The 17,055-nt window shown below is 50.6% G+C and overlaps 1 protein-coding gene across 1 annotated transcript in view; it reads left to right on the top strand.

Annotated features, from left to right (window-relative positions):
* Nucleotides 1-17,055, top strand: part of ACSS1 (acyl-CoA synthetase short chain family member 1) — a 75,954-nt gene that overhangs the window by 35,645 nt on the left and 23,254 nt on the right. The window contains 4 exon segments of the mRNA XM_089777595.1: nt 6,943-7,095; nt 11,018-11,165; nt 11,441-11,578; nt 12,980-13,072. Of these exon segments, the coding sequence (XP_089633721.1) occupies nt 6,943-7,095; nt 11,018-11,165; nt 11,441-11,578; nt 12,980-13,072 (532 nt within the window).

Below are 17,055 nucleotides of genomic sequence, written 5' to 3'. Positions count from 1 at the left end.
TGAAGAACAATTGTCTTCAAGTCTACGTCTTTTCTACACCATTTTCGGGAAATCTTTCAGCCGTGCTACAATCTTCATGTGCATTGTTGCAGCGCGACAAGCCTGGAAACAGAGGAGTGTGCTGGCACTTCAGATGAATGAAAGCCAAAGCCAGGACCAAGCAGTGCCCTGGGGTAGGATGATTCTCTCACAGCCCTCCACAGATCTGTGGTGTAGGAATTGTAATGTGGCACATGGCTGAAGATGACAAAAGACTGGTCCTCTTTATTATTAATATATTCTATGTTAAATAATGTTCACATTTCCTGGGCCCCTCCCCATCCCACACAGACAGATGCAAAGAAACAAATGTACTCATGGAGACTGGATACATAATATTTAGTCACATTCAAGCGCCAGACGTTAGTCTGAATTTATATCTCATGGTGATGGGCTTAAGTCCTCTGGCTGGGTCCCTCTCTTGGACCTAGTCCTGGCAATTGTCTCCTTCCTCCCACATGTGTGGCCGATGCAGTGCCCTAGCTGTGCAGTGTGGACCCATGCTGCTCTAGAGGGAGCAGTGGGAGACACGCACACGAAAAAAACCTTTTATGATGAGACAGCTCCATTTTGCGTAGGTACATACTCAGCCCTGTGAGTCAGCTGTACCAAGGCTGGCCTGATTGAATATGCAGCACTGGGCACTGGTCTTATCTATTTAGTGTTACAATACTGAAGGCCAGAAATCAGAAGGATTTAGTAATGCAATGGTTTACTAACCTTGCATATGAAGTTTCAGGCATGGTGCCATTGGAAAGTACAGCTGAAGAGACCCTGTTCTCTCCCAAATGAGTAGGTGTACAAAATATGGCCAGTCAGATTTTGTGGCAGAGGAGGCTTTGGAATACTAGAGAGATTGGAGACTCTCCCACCGGAACCCAGTGGTTTGCGTTAGGAGACCCGCTGACCTCTCCCTGCTGTGGAGCAGGAGCGAGACAGGGTCTGAGAGAGCACTCTGAGACATGCTGCGTGGTGGCTGACGCAAGATGCGTTCTGTGCTCGGCTGTTGATTGTGATTGAGCAGAAGGCAGTGGAGTTTGCATATGACAGTAAAGAACATCTGGATTTTGGCACTTGTGCATGTGGGCAAATGGCTGACTTGACTTTGGCTCTGCATTCATATTCACTTTCCTGAGAAAGCTGAATGATGCGTCCTTCGACAGGGCAGCAGCAGTAATTTCAGCATCCACAGCAGCCTTAACAAAAACCACAAAGGAGCTTACTTCTATTTTGTATACTCCCTGGGAAGGTGGTGTTTGATAATGGACCACAAGGAATCTGAATCAATTCCAACAGTTTATATGGAAGAAGAAAATGAAATCATCCCTCCTCTTCAGATGGACAGAAACAGTAATAGGGAATCAGTAAAGTCACTGAAGAAACAAGCGCGAAGTACTGAGCCAGTAAAATGAAATGACCCTGTAAGCAGGTCCGCTTCCTGCCCTGTTCAGAAGGGAGTTTACACGTGAGACGCAGTCCAGGCTCATCCCCTTCCTAGGAGTTGGTTGGCTTCCTTGATCATTTAAGTAACAGAAACTTACGTTTCAGTCTAAACTTTCTCTCCAAGATTAGCTGTTCCTGGAGGAGTTGTTTTTGCAGGACATCTGTCCCAAATCTGTGTCCTTACAAGGGACCTCAACCTTTCCTGTATCCAGACTGAACTAACTGAATCCACCTGCTAGTACGAATCAGCACGTATTCTATTCATGCAGGGCTCAGGTGCTGGAGAACACAGTGACTCTTTGGAGCATATGCTTACAGCCTGAGCCCTTAATTATTTCTCATGTACCAGTTCCCACTGACATGGTAAAAGTCTCCGAGGGGTAGCTATGTTAGTCAGTCACTGTAAAAACAATGAGCAGTCCTGTGGCACCTTGGAGACTTAACATTTATTTGGTCAGGAGCTTTCCTGGGTAAAACCCACTTCATCAGATGAGTTGGAGTGGGATTCATAGAATCCAGGGTATATAGAACAGCAAAGGCAGTTACCTGCAGGACCAGCATTAATGGAGCTAATTAAGTCAGGGTGTCCTAGTCACCTTATTTGATGACCATCCAGGGTAGGGAAATTGCTTTTGTAGCTTGTGGTAACCAGTTAGGATCTTTTCTCCAGGGGTGAAAGTAACTGACATTTCTTACAGGTACTGTTCTGTCACAACCTCCCCCACCAGGGGTTGCCCAGCCACTGGCTCTGCCACCCCCGGGAGCTCTCCGGCCACCGATCCTGGCCCCTGAAAGGGCTCTCTGGCCACTGGCCCTCCCACCCCCACCAGGGGCTCTCTGCCTGCTGGCCTTCACCTTTGGGCAGGGGGCGAGGGGCAGGGGCAGGATTAAGGTCCCGCCCCCAGCTGGCCACTTTCTCACTGGTGCACTGCAGCAGGGCGCTCTGGCTTACTTTCACCTCTGTTCAAGCCTAAGTTAAGATCTATATTCATGCCTAAGGTGCCACAGGACTGCTTGTTGTTTTACTCTGGATGCTTACTGGGTGCTCAGCTGCTGAGTTATTCCCGAAGCCATGGCTAAGAAACAGATTTCGCTCTTTTCAGACTTAATCTGCTAAAATCCACGGAAACGAAGCAAGAGAGACAAGAAGTCTAGGCTAGGGCATACGGCTCACGGGCTAAAGCTTAGTGAGACAGCAGCAGCGCGATCCTCCCGGGGTGAAGGGAATTGGGCAATCAGAAGCCGTGTAAAGCAGCCGGGTCTTTAATAGATCTTGTTTTAGTTGGGTCAAGAGTAAGTGCTCCTCGGCCATCCAACACAGGGGTGGGCAAGACAGCCTCCACGGGTTGGGTCCGGCCCGTGGCCACCCTGCCGCCCCCCACCTTCAGGCCAACGAGACCTGGAGGCAGGGGGAGCACTCAAAGTCTCCTCCCTCCACCAGGTGTGCACGGTACCAGAGGAAACCACCAGCTGTTCAAAACAGCTGGCAGCTCCCTCTGGGTGCTCCTTGTAGGGTGGGGGCAAGGGGCAAAGACTTCACATGCTCCCCCGCCCCTAAACCCTGATTAGATAGGTGGTGAGGGGGTGCACAAAGTCTCTTTCCATTGCCAGGGGCGTGCGGCACCAAGAGGGAACCCCCAGCTGTTCAAAACAGTTAGCAGTTCTCCCCCCACCCCCCAGGCCAATAAGGTCTGTGAGTGGGGAGCATGGGAAGGCTCCTGGCCCCTCCCCTTCCACCCCAGGCCCCGCCCCTTCCTGGGCAGCCCAGGACCACTTCAGAAATTTGTGAAGTGCCCCCCCTTCAGATATTATTGCCCACCCCTGATCTAACGGGCTCTCGGGGTGAAGGTTCCTCAGATCTGGTTAGACAGTGAGTAGCACATTACATCAATGCTCCATTTTCACCTACCACAGAGCCACCTATTACTAGCTCAGTGTCTGGGGAAGGGACTAGCGAGCCTCTGGGTTCTGTGAAGGGCCGGATCTGCCACCCTGCCCCAGGCTGCGCTGTACCACACTCGGAACACCATCAAAGCCCATGGATGTCGGGAAAATTCCTGTTGACTTCAGCGGAGCCCATCAAGTCCTTTGTGACCAGCCTGGCCCCTGCCAGCGCGACTGCTCCTGTGCGTAAGCAAGGCTGGCCGAGGAGACGCGCTCGCTGCGCCTGAAAACCAAATGCTGCTCTGGGGGAAGTCGAAGGTGAGGGCAGAGGAGTCGGCTAAGGCTGGAAGACTCTGGCCAGGGCTGATCGTGCCTCCCGCTGGAATGGACGTCTGCTTTCTGGGTGGAGCATGAAGTCCTGAGCTGTGCACAGTGAGCCCACACTCCCCTGCCTTGCTCTTGGGCTGGGGCCCGGGGATGTCCGACTGTGCTGGCAAAGAGAGCGTCCCCAGGTGTAACAGCCACTGGGGAGAGGCACTAGGAGTCAGCCCTCTGGGGCAAGGAGTGGTGTGTGAACGGCATCGTCCCGGGTAGCTCTAGGAGGCACTGTGACTCAGACGTCCCGCTGAGGCATAGCTCCCCCCGTCTCCGTATCCCAGAGGCGAGCTGGCCACGCTAGCAGCACCATGGGGCCAGCTGCTCTGCCCACTGCAGGGCTGGGGCAGGGGTTGGACCTGAGCCTCCAGCCTCTCTCCAGTCGCTTGCTCTGGGGATGGAATAAGCAGGCCTGGAACCCCTCCTACTCCTGCCCATACTCGGGGTAATTTGAGCTCTTACCCCTCCCTCCTGTTGGACCTGAGTCCATGGCCTTGGCGTGCCTTGTGGACTCTGAGATCCAGCTGCAGCCAAGGGGCTTTGCGAGGACGTTGGCTGGGGGTGTCTGGAAGCATGGGGATTACTCACAGACTGCCTTGCCTCACTCTCGTCTCTTCAAGTTAAGTTTCTCCCGTGTCAGCAGGGTTCTCGCCCCTCGCTGGCAGGAAATGGAGGCAGGCATAGGGAGAGCCTACGTGTGAGTTAAAATGGAATTGAAAATGTCAGTTAAAAAAGAGGAATCCTTAATTGGAGCTGAGCCCCTAAAGACCTTTCTAATATTGCCAGGGCTGCCTCGTGATGGGAGTCGCGCTTTGATCCTCCCAGGCTCTGGAAACCCACAGAGAGTCCCTGCTGTCTTATGGATGGCTCCATGCACGCCTGAGCCTCACAGAAGGGTGGGGCTGGAGACATCCCACATGAACGTGTATGTAGGGGTACGTCTAAACTACATGGCTCCGTCGACGGAGCCATGTAGATTTGTTGTTTTGGCAAAGGCAAATGAAGCCGCGATTTAAATGATCGCGGCTTCATTTACATTTACATGGCTGCCGCGCTGAGCCGACAAACAGCTGATCAGCTGTTTGTCGGCTCGCCGCTAGTCTGGACGTTCCCCTTGTCGACATCAAAGCCCTTTGTCGGCAGCCCCGGTAAACCTCATCCCACGAGGAATAACGGGGCTGCCGACAATGGGCTTTGATGTCGGCAGGGGAGCGTCCAGACTAGCGCGCTGAGCAGACAAACAGCTGATCAGCTGTTTGTCGGCTCAGCGCGGCAGCCATGTAAATGTAAATGAAGCCGCGATCATATAAATCGCGGCTTCATTTGCCTTTGCCTATAATCCTAATCTACATGGCTCCATCGACGGAGCCATGTAGTCTAGACACAGCCTAGGGCGTGTGGCACTCTCTTTTGTGTCTGAGTGCGGGGAACAGAGAGTGCCTGTCATTGAGCATCCATGCCGGCTCCTTCACCTGCTGTGTCCTCAGGCCTGCTCCTTCACTGGCTCTGTCTGTCCTCAGGCCGGCTCCTTTGTCACCTGCTGTGTCCTCAGGCCGGCTCCTTCACCTGCTGTGTCCTCAGGCCTGCTCCTTCACTGGCTCTGTCTGTCCTCAGGCCGACTCCTTCGTCATCGGCTCTGTCTGTCCTCATGCCGGCTCCTTCACCTGCTGTGTCCTCAGGCCTGCTCCTTCACTGGCTCTGTCTGTCCTCCAGCCGGCTCCTTCGTCATTGGCTCTGTCTGTCCTCATGCCGGCTCCTTCACCTGCTGTGTCCTCAGGCCGGCTCCTTCGTCACCTGCTCTGTCCTCAGGCCGGCTCCTTCACCTGCTGTGTCCTCAGGCCGGCTCCTTCACCTGCTGTGTCCTCAGGCCGGCTCCTTCACCGGCTCTGTCTGTCCTCCGGCCGGCTCCTTCGTCACCTGCTGTGTCCTCAGGCCGGCTCCTTCACCTGCTCTGTCCTCAGGCCTGCTCCTTCACCGGCTCTGTCTGTCCTCAGGCCGGCTCCTTCACCTGCTGTGTCCTCAGGCCGGCTCCTTCACCGGCTCTGTCTGTCCTCAGGCCGGCTCCTTCGTCATCGGCTCTGTCTGTCCTCATGCCAGCTCCTTCACCTGCTGTGTACTAAGGCCGGCTCCTTCACCAGCTCTGTCTGTCCTCATGCCGGCTCCTTCGTCACCTGCTCTGTCCTCATGCCGGCTCCTTCACCTGCTGTGTCCTCAGGCCGGCTCCTTCACCGGCTCTGTCTGTCCTCATGCCGGCTCCTTCACCTGCTCTTTCCTCAGGCCGGCTCCTTCACTGGCTCTGTCTGTCCTCAGGCCGGCTCCTTCATCACCTGCTGTGTCCTCAGGCCGGCTCCTTCACCTGCTGTGTCCTCAGGCCTGCTCCTTCACTGGCTCTGTCTGTTCTCAGGCTGGCTCCTTCGTCACCTGCTCTGTCCTCATGCCGGCTCCTTCACCTGCTGTGTCCTCAGGCCGGCTCCTTCGTCACCGGCTCTGTCCTCAGGCCTGCTCCTTCACCGGCTCTGTCTGTCCTCAGGCCGGCTCCTTCACCGGCTCTGTCTGTCCTCAGGCCGGCTCCTTCACCAGCTCTGTCTGTCCTCAGGCCGGCTCCTTCGTCACCGGCTCTGTCTGTCCTCAGGCCGGCTCCTTCGTCACCGGCTCTGTCTGTCCTCAGGCCGGCTCCTTCACCAGCTCTGTCTGTCCTCAGGACGGCTCCTTCACCAGCTCTGTCTGTCCTCAGGACGGCTCCTTCGTCACCGGCTCTGTCTGTCCTCAGGCCGGCTCCATCACCAGCTCTGTCTGTCCTCAGGACGGCTCCTTCACCAGCTCTGTCTGTCCTCAGGCCGGCTTCTTCGTCACCGGCTCTCTGTCCTCAGGCCGGCTCCTTCACCTGCTGTGTCCTCCGGCCGGCTCCTCCGTCACCTGCTCTGTCCTCAGGCTGGCTCCTTCACTGACTCTGTCCTTATGCCTGCTCCTCTGTCACCTGCTCTGTCCTCAGGCTGGCGCCTTTTTCGTCTTCTCCGTTGTCTGTGTTTTAGTAAATACTCAGCTTGCCAGGCTCTCTGCAGCGATGGATGGCATCTGCTGAGGCGGTCAGTTCTTTCACCTGCGGCTGGTTCGCTGGTGAGACACTTACAGTACGTGCTGTTCTGGAAGGATTTGCTGCACGAGGCTAATGCGTTTCTTTTGCTCCTTCTCTCCCCGTAGGAGATGGCCAAGGAGGCCCCTGTGTGTGCTCCTGAAAGCATGGACAGCGAAGACATGCTCTTCATGCTTTATACCTCAGGGAGCACGGGCAAACCCAAAGGGATTGTTCACACGCAGGCTGGGTACCTGCTTTATGCTGCTGTGACACACCAGGTACCTGCCAAGAAAGAACGTTTGTGCTTTATCAGTAGCAATGTGGGACAGTTGTTTGTTTAATAAGGCTGCTTCTGTCCATGTTTGCAAATTGTCTAGCGTATTGCGTGCAATGGGGTTGAAAAGTACACAAGAGCCCATTAATCATTACATTGTATTGATTTGCTTTCCGGAAGCACGCTGCCTGGAGAGTCCGATCCCAGGGCTTGGAAGGAATGCGAAGGAGGCATTTTGAATTCATCCCTCATTGTCGGTCTTGCTCCGCATTGCAGGGCTCTTGCTGCACACGGGTGCTGGGTTTCTAAGAAGGGATGGCAGTTTGTGTGCCTGTCTGTTGCAGAGCAAACAAATGATTAATGCTTACTGTTTCTGCCTCTGCCACTGATTTGCTATGTGAGGTCAGGCAAGTCCGTTAGCCTCACTGTACCTGCATTTCCCCCGAAGCAAAATGGGCCTAATGAGACCCTTGCAAAGGGGTGTTGTGAGGCTCCCCTCTTGCTGTTTCTGCTTTGAGGTCCCCCCCTGAAAAGTGTAGTAGAAATCCATGTAGCATTATAGCAAAGTTTCTAGAGGAGATTTCTGATCTAGTCCCCGGCCCCACTCACGTGTCATTTTCAGAGAGACCCTTTGGGGTTCTCAGCTCAGCGGTGACCTTTAGAAGATTTGAAGATCCATTTGGGATGATGGGCTGAGCTGTTAAACCTTTCTCCAGTGGGGTGGTTGCACCAGTCACCTGTTCCCCCCAAGTAACTGCAAGGTGGGGCATACAAATCTGTGTGCTTCTCAGTCCAAAAGGAAGGTTCCCAGCTTTGGTCTAGGCATTCAGAGAGTCTTGCTTCCCACACGGGTGCTTTCCTCTAAACGTACAGCCCTTTGAGCACTAGGAAAGGTGCTGTGCGAATGATCCAGCACTGGCCCTGGACCTGCTTGCTGGTAAGTCTCCTTGGCCCTTTGATTCGCATTTCAGGGTAGAGCTTTGGGTTCGGTGTTGCCTCTAAGCTGAGCGCTTGGGCAGCCATCCAGCAGAGATTCCAATGCCACCCAGCTGATTAGCAGAGCGCCCACAGCCAGCAACACGTGCCTGTACTGGTGGTGCACATCAGCACATGCCTCAGTGCACTTCACAAAATGTATTCTGCACATGGAAACAATTAGAGGGAATATTGGTTGGGTTTTTGTTGTTTTCTCAGGCTTTTTTTTATTACTTAAAAGGTAAATCTAGCTACAGCTTTCCAACTCTGGTAACATGTATCAGCTGCTGCAAGAAGGCAGGCTTCCTAGGCAGAATATTTCAGGGTATGTCTACACTACAAAGTTAGTTCGAACTAACGGACGTTAGTTCGAACTAACTTTAATAGGTGCTACTCTAGCGCTCCGCTAGTTCGAATTTAATTCGAACTAGTGGAGCGCTTAGTTCGAACTAGGTAAACCTCATTTTACGAGGATTAAACCTAGTTCGAACTAGCTAGTTTGAATTAAGGGCTGTGTAGACCCTTAATTCGAACTAGTGGGAGGCTAAGGCTTCCCAGGTTTCCCTGGTGGCCACTCTGGCCAACACCAGGGAAACTCGTCTGCCCCCCTCCTGGCCCCGGACCCCTTAAAGGGGCACGGGCTGGCTACCGTGCCCGTGCCAGGTGCAAGCCTGCCAGCACCCAGCTAGCAGACCCTGCACCTGGCACGGATCGAGCCACCCACCCAATGCCCCCCAGCCCTCCCCCTCTTCCCGGGACCAGGCTGGCAGCTCCCGGGAGCTTGCCCGGGACCGCAAGAGGCGGGCACCCGCCTGGGCTAGTGCGGACATCGTGGACCTTGTCCACGATCTCCGCACTAGGCACAGGAAAGTGGCCGGCTTGGGCAGGAGAGCTGCCAGCCTGGCCACCCAGGAGCAGGTATGCATGAAAATCAAGGGGGTCCACTGAGACCCCCGACCCTGAGCCCTGAGCTTACAATGGCCGTCCTGGGTCAGACCAAAGGTCCATTTAGCCCAGTAGCCTGTCTGCCGACAGCGGCCAACCCTAGGGACCCTGGAGGGGATGGACCGGAGACAGTGACCAAGCCATTTGTCTTGTGCCATCCCTCTCCAGCCTTCCACAAACTTTGGGCAGGGACACCACTCCTACCCCCTGGCTAATACCACTCCATGGACCCAACCTCCATCACTTGATCTCACTTCCCTTTCAACTCTGTTCTAGTTGTAGCCTTCACAGCCTCCTGCAGCAAGGAGTTCCACAGGTTGACTCTTTGCTTTGTGAAGAAGAACTTTCTGTTACTAGTTTGAAGCCTGCTACCCATTCCTTTCCTTTGGTGTCCTCTAGTCCTTCTTTATGGGAACTAATGAAGAACTTTTCTGTATGCACCCTCTCCACCCAACTCCTGCTTTTAGAGACCTCTATCCTGTCCCCCCTCCGTCTCCTCTTTTCTAAGCTGAGAAGTCGCAGTCTCTTTAGCCTCTCTTCATATGGGACCTGTTCCCAACCCCTGATCATTTTAGTTGCCCTCCCCTCTCCCAGCCTCTCTCTTCCCCTCTCCCACCTCCTTTTCCCAGTCTCCCCCAGTTTTGTTCAATAAAGACAGATTCCATTTTTGAACACAATTGTCCTTTATTTTGTACATCAAGAAAAGGGGCTAGGGAAGGGTAAGTGGAAGGAGGTGAGGGAGGAATGGGGCACGAGCCCCCGATGGGGAGGACTGGGCTGGCTCTGCGGGCTTCTGGGGGTGGAAGCTCTCCTGCAGCCCCCCAATTGCCCCCTCTCCCCAGATGGCAGCCTGCGGCAAGTGCAGCCGGGCTGATGGCCGAGTGCTGTGATGTGCCCAGTGTGGGTACTCCGGGCACTCCAAGCCAGGACTGGTTTTCAAGCGGGGCACCCCTGAGAACTGTCTGTCCAGGGTGGGGGTCGGGTCCCTTTAAGCGCAGCCCTCGGCTAGCCTGAGACAGCATCTCCACGCTCTAAGTCCTCCTCTGATGCCCTGCCGGCACTGCTTCCGGCCATCCTTAAGCCCTGTTCAGGGTCCACTCAATGTGGACATGCTAGTTCGAATTAGCAAAATGCTAATTCGAACTAGTTTTTAGTTCTAGACGCGTTAGTTCGAATTAGCTTAGTTGGAATTAACTAATTCGAACTAAGTTAGTTTGAATTAGCGCTGTAGTGTAGACATACCCTCAGACAGCCAGGGAAGTATAATCAGCCCCAGCTTAGGGATGTAAGTGACTAGCCAACTAGTGATGCGACTAGTCGCTCTCCCCCTTGCTGTGTTGCTCAGAGGGAGGTGGAGGGGGGCTCTGGCAGGGCTCTTGCTGTGGTTCAAAGGCAGAGGCGCCCTTATTGACTGATCGAATAGTCATGGACATCCCGTTGACAACTGGATTAGTTAATTATCTACATTTACGTCTAGCCCAGATGCTGTTATCTGACTAATGTGAAAGGCTGTTGGTGTGTGAGGGTGCCTAGGGCAAGCTGAACCTAACTGAGTCTCTTACGGAGACCTATTCTCCTTCATTAATGCTCAGGGCATTTGCCTGGAAACAATCAGAGCGCTTGTAACTATGCAGTCGGTTAAACCCTGAGGCCCGACCCTGCGAGGAGCTCTGCCTGGCTGAGGAGCCGTTGGCCTTGGCGGGGGACAGGTGCAGGCAGCCTCCTACACACTGCGGGATCACAGCCTTCACTTTTACTCATGCAGACTCCCACTGAAACCCATGGGCGTGTGTCTGGTTTGATTTGGCCCACTCCTTGGTTACAAATGGTGCTGTAGCCTCCAAACGCGAGGCCAGCCGTGCCTCTGCGCATTTGTAGCTCGTGTGTCTGTGCGCTTGCTCTGTGTAGAGCGTTAAAGGTAGCTTTGCAGGCTGAACTGAAATGGGTGCAGCACATATTATCTCGCTCAGCATCAGGACACAGCTTCACACTGCTTTTCTTTGCAGCATGTGTTTGACTACCAGCAAGGTGACGTCTTTGGCTGTGTGGCTGACATCGGCTGGATCACGGGACATAGCTATGTTGTATATGGACCACTCTGTAATGGGGGAACCTCTGTCCTCTTTGAGAGCACTCCATTGTATCCTGACCCAGGTGAGGGAGTAATTGGTTGCGGTTTGAATTAAGCATGTCTGTAGCTTAGGAGCCTGTCAAGTGTGACCTGGCTGCCTTGGCTCCTTCCTGTTATCACCTCTCCCATGTCTCTTGAGGCTGTGTCCATACATGCTAGGTGTATATATGTGCCCAGGATAATACAGGTGCTCTCAGCATTGCTTTGTAGATACAGCAAGTAGAGGCTGTAGAGTTTTACCTTCGTGTTCTGCGTTTGTAACAAAAGAGACTAAAGGAGAATATTTGGGATTTTTCAGGTCGTTATTGGGAAACTGTACAGAGATTAAAAATTAATCAGTTTTATGGTGCGCCAACTGCTATACGACTTCTGCTGAAGTATGGAGATAAGTGGGTGAAGACGTATGACAGATCTTCCTTAAAAACCCTGGGATCAGGTGAGAGGAACAGGGACAGATTCTCAGTAGATGTAAATGGATGTTGCTCTGTTAGTCAGCATTGCTGTGCCAGTTTACGCCAAGGCAGGGCTGGCTGGGAATGACTAGGAACAAATACAGATTTCACATACAGTTTTTTAGTTACTAATTATGTAGAGAAAAATGAAGAGTCGAGTGCCAGGGCAATGCAATAAATATCTTTGAATTATCCCTCATGTCCTCGATTCCTTTATGAGTATAACATTCTCCAGAAAAAGATGCCAAAGAAATTAATTTGTGCTTGTGGCATCCTAGAGCATTAATATTTCTAGAGCTTGGGATACTTAGCTAACCTCTGCATCAGCATCATTTTAATTTGCTAAAGACCCCCCAAATTGCCTTCAGTTGGTGCTTATCTTCCCTTATGATGCATCTACACAGCATTGTGACTCGAAATAAAATACGCAATCTGAGTTACGCAAATTGCATATCTTATTGCGATGCTATTTCAAAATAGCTTATTTAGTCATTTGGTGCTGTCTACACAGCACCACATTTTGAAATAAAGTTCTATTCCAAAACATCCCTTACTCAGAATGAGGTTTATAGGGATGTTGGAATAGCATGCCCGAAATAACGGGATTGCTATGAAGGTGCGGGATAGCTATTTTGGGATACTCCGTTATCCCGAAATAGTGTTGCAGTGTAGACGTACCCTTAGAGTCCTTTTTGCTTTTCACCAGTTCTAGGAAAGGAATGTCTTACAATGTGAGGCTCAGCATATTACACAGATACATTAAACTTCTTTTCATGTCTCGGTACAGTATGATCAGTAGTTTATAGGTGTAGACAAATTATTATGATCAGAAATGTCTGAGATCATGCAATATGCATGCAATGTATTTGGGGTTGGCAACATTCGATTTTTTTTATAATGTCAATGAATTATATTGATTATTTTTAAGCATTTTTAATTTTTAATTTAAATTTCCAAACTTGGATGAAATTATGGGTTTTATGCATTTTTTAAAATTTTTGTTAATATATTTTTTCATAGTTGAGGGTAATTAAGGAGAGATTAAACAATAATTATTCAATAACAGTAGCCTTTGAGGTTTAAAAACCCCCACAAAATTGTCAGCATCAGATGACATAATATGCAGAGTAACTTCTCTTAAATCAAACTGTAGTAAGTTCTCAAGCAGCATGTTTCTTACTTTGCCTATCTGTAATTTCAATTATTCTCATTGGAAATATTTTCTGGTTAGTTTGGTGTTGATAGTGATATTGATATGGACATATACAGACATTTACCAGTAAAAATCGAATCCTTCTGAACCTATATACATTGAAGGGGAAGCACATAGTGTACAAATCCTTTTCTCAGAATTCATCCTTCTTTCTTTCCTGTTTTGGATTTAGTGGGAGAACCAATTAACCATGAAGCGTGGCAATGGTTCTACCGTGTAGTGGGAGACAGCCGGTGCACCCTTGTTGACACCTGGTGGCAAACAGGTAAAAAACGCTGCTGGGAAAGAGGAACATGTTTGCAAGGAATGATCATGGAACATTTAGAAAGTGGTGACGACTTTACCACTTTTGGGGGATTTTTTTCCTGAACACATTTTATTAACATTTTTGAGGGTTTTTTCAGCAAAATATGATCCTCTCTCTGTCTGAAAACCAGCAATTTTTTCATGAAACATTTGCATTTTCATTTTGAACATTTGAAAGCGTTGACCATCTTTAGAAGCAGAAAACCATTTTCATTGTTCAGTTGAATATGAGACAGCTGTCTGAAATGGAAACCAGGCAGTAGTTATTTTGAGAATTGAACTGACCTCGACAAAGTTTTTTATTGTGGAAAGCAATTTATGGCACAGCAACCGGTGACAGTGAAGCACAGAGTCTGCCTAAGTGTGTGTTGTCCTGTTTTCATGTGGAAAATAAAACTACGTAGCCATAAGGGTATTTGTTCATCCCCGTAGTTGACAAAAGTATACAGTTAAGATGGCTTAGCTTTGTTTCAGGATGGATGTGAGAGAAATTATGCTATTTTGTATAGTTAGCTGTCTCTCGCCAGGTGAATGAATAGCTCTAGTTGAGAGTGTCGTGTGGTGACTGAACAGGGGCTTAGCACTGAGCCGTGTCACAGAAAGCAGGAGGCTGGTTCTTGGGCTCCCATCCAAATGAAGTCCGTCTTGCCTCAGTTCCACTAAGGCCAGTGAATGATCTGGCAGCACCTTAGAGATTAACCAAAAATGGAGATGGGATCATGAGCTTTCCTGGGCACAACCTACCTCTTAGATGAGTGGAGGAAGGGGTCCAGAGGTGCAAATAAATAGCAGACAAAGGGAGGGGATGAGGAAGGAAAGAGAAGGGGAAAGAATCTTGTCAATTCGAGTGTCTGTGCTAAATGAGGCTAACACAGTGGGCCGTAAGTGCCCGGTACTTAGCTTTTGACGTCTTTTGGGGGTTGAATATAGCAGCCTTTCAACACTCGCACGGAAAGGTGGCTCAATGCACTGCCTCTGCCCTCAGCACCATCCTTGCAGCAGGTAGGGGGCTGCTCCGGCTGGGCCGGTTACCCCTTCACATCCCTACCCTGTACTCCGTTCTGCACCCCTGCCCCAGCCTTGCCTCCCTCCCGTAGCCAGCACCCTCAACTCCCTCCTGCACCCCAACTCCATGTCCCAGCCTGGGAGCCCCACAAAATCTATAGCCCTTGGCCCACAGGAGGGGTAAGCCAGCCCTGGATCTCAGAATAGGACATCTCAGTGCTTGGATTCTCGTACTTGGTCATACAAAGGGTGTATTGCTTCTTCTCGTGGACTTGCTCCTGCTCTTATTAAACAACAGCAAAACTCTCGTCAGCTTCAGTGCGAGTAAGATTATGAATTTTGCCAGCTAGCTAGAGATATTGGTATTGAATATTGTGTTAACAAAAAGTGGTAACCCAGACAGTCTCTTCTCTGCTAACTTGTAAATAAAGTTTCATGTGAGAATGGACTGTGAATTGCTCCACAAGGGACTAGATTTATGTCATGGAAAGGAGGAAGCATAAAGAAGATAAGGAGCACAGGAGGATAAGGCTATTAGTAAAAGCCTTTACACAGGAATTCTATTTGACTTTCTTTATTAAAAACCAGGTCATACTTCTGTGATAAAGCCCGCAAGAAGCGCACAGATGGTCCAGGAAACTCTGGGAGTTCATCTGATGGAATTGCTAACTGGGGCTCCTCTCCGAGAGCCCATACCCACCAGATCCTGGAGATCCTAAGTTAGAGGTGCTTCTCCTAGGCAGCATGGCTCACTGAGGAGTCCTGCTGATATTGGTACCCCAGGCATGACTACATCCTCTTCTTCTCCACAGCAGCATTCATGCCCATGCAGCGTTAGCTAAGGAGCATGCTTTGTTTCCACAAAGAAAATCTGTGGTGGTCTCCAAAGTGCTGACTTTGCTGGGCAGCACAGAGTAGAATTGCTGTGACTTTGGCTTCCTTGCAGTGCTACAAGCTCTGCAGGAGGAATGTAGGAGCACACAAAATATGTGGAGGAAGAGAGAAGGTTTTGATGACATTATCAACAGAAAATATTTAAGGAAACAGGTAAAACAACAAGCATGCATGTGTAATATTTAAGCAAAAGCCTGTTTGTGCTTAACACACTGCAGAGGTGCTCAAAGATTTGAGGGACAATTGCCCAGAGATTCTGCCAAGGTCATTGTCAACTTGGGAAAACAACAGAGTCTACTAGCACCTTAAAGACTAACCAAACATGTGGATGGGATCATGAGCTTTCGTGGGCACGGCCCACTGCTCCAGATGCCGTGACTTTCTCAGCTTGGGGTTGATTTGGTTTCTGCAAGGTGCCGCTTTGCTGTGGATTCTTCTTATTCCCAGAGTTCTTTGCTTGCTCTTAAAGACCAATTTAGTTAAACTACTTTAAACCCCCTGCATGGACATGATTTAAACCAGGCTTGTGTCAACTTGGCTGAAGTTGACTTTGCGCCACATTAAGCAAACCTGCTATAAGCCATTTTAATAAGCAGTTTAATAGTGTCCACACAGAAGTGTGCTCTGTCTAACCAGCTCAGGGGAAAAACATCCCTTTAATTAAAACAGCGCAAGTTTGAGTGTCGGCTCTGTCTTGAGCTACTGCCCACCGCGAATAAGGGGGGAAAGCTGTCATTTCCTCCCACTCTTTGCATTGCCTTGCCTCTGTTTGATCTTTTACTTCCTTGAAGGATTTTGCCCCATTCATCCTATTGCCATCATGTGTCTCCCCTTGGATGTGCACCGCTCTGCTGGCTTTTATGGACTTTGTCATGGTGCTGGGTAACAGATGGCATGGGCTATATTTAAATGTTTACAGGACTGATTTTAATTAATGTTCTCGTATAAAGAGCATCCATTGCTGCGGAGCTAAACAGGCATATTTTACATGCAGCATGCGCTTCATACTCGGCCAGCCTCACAGCAGTTCTTCTGGCTTCTGCCTGTGCTAGGAAAGGGCCGTGGCTGTTTGGAGAGAGCTCTGATTAAGGTTGAAAGCTCTGATCTGATTTAACATTCATCCCAGCAGAAATGAGGGAAGACTGATTAAGAGGCTCAGTTCTGAATGGAAAATAATCTCAGGATGCCCCTAATGGGAGGGCTATTCTAATGCCGTATAATAATAGTAATTTAGTCTCATAAAGCGCTTTTCATACAAATTCCTCAAAGTGCTGTAAAAGCAGCACAAGGAAACAAATCCCCTGATATTTTGTGCTTATACCCCCACTGCTACAATCAGCGGGGGGGTGGGAAATGGGGCTGGGCAGCATTTCCCAGGTAGCATTGCGTACAAGAAAGGAATCTGAACATTCGTGCTCACTGTGTCGATTCTGTGGAATGAATGCATTGCCCGGGTAGCTCGCGGTGCGTGTGTGTTAGTTTAGGGGCACGCTCTGGGCTGAATCAGCGGGCTGCTCCTTCTGAGAAATGTACTTGCAGGATGCAGGTCTAAGGCATGCACCCCCTCTCCCGTTTGTAATGCTGGTGTGCGTCCAGACCACAGCTGCTACCCCCACTGTTACCTCCTGCACGGCGCTCTGGCCACTGCTGCTCTGCTCCTCACTAGGACCTCGACCTGCACTTTTAGAGTCAGCGAGAGCGTTGCCACTGACTCCAGCGAGTACAGGCCACGCCCTTGGAGTCGGTTGCCCCGAAGCAGGGCACTTTGATGCTGCGCCGCACCTGACGCCAGCTGCTGACCCAGGCCCCGTTATTTCTGACGACTGTCATTTATAAAGACGGGTGTCCGTTTTCATGTGGCTTGCGACAGCCAGATTGTTTCTGGGCACCAGCGGGTTCTAAGGATGCAGCTCTGCAGGGGGTTCAAACGTAGTGGGGAAGGGTTTAGAAAATAATGGGCAGGACGCCAGCTGAAGAGAAGAGGAAAGGAATACGCCTATTGCCACGGTAGGCACCATGTTGCCACAATACGAGGCACCGTCC

Source organism: Pelodiscus sinensis, chromosome 3, assembly GCF_052426305.1.
Source record: "Pelodiscus sinensis isolate ZL-2025 chromosome 3, ASM5242630v1, whole genome shotgun sequence".
Taxonomy (NCBI): Eukaryota; Metazoa; Chordata; order Testudines; family Trionychidae; genus Pelodiscus; species Pelodiscus sinensis.
Note: the sequence above shows the minus strand (reverse complement) of the source record. Positions and strands in the feature narration are given on the sequence as shown.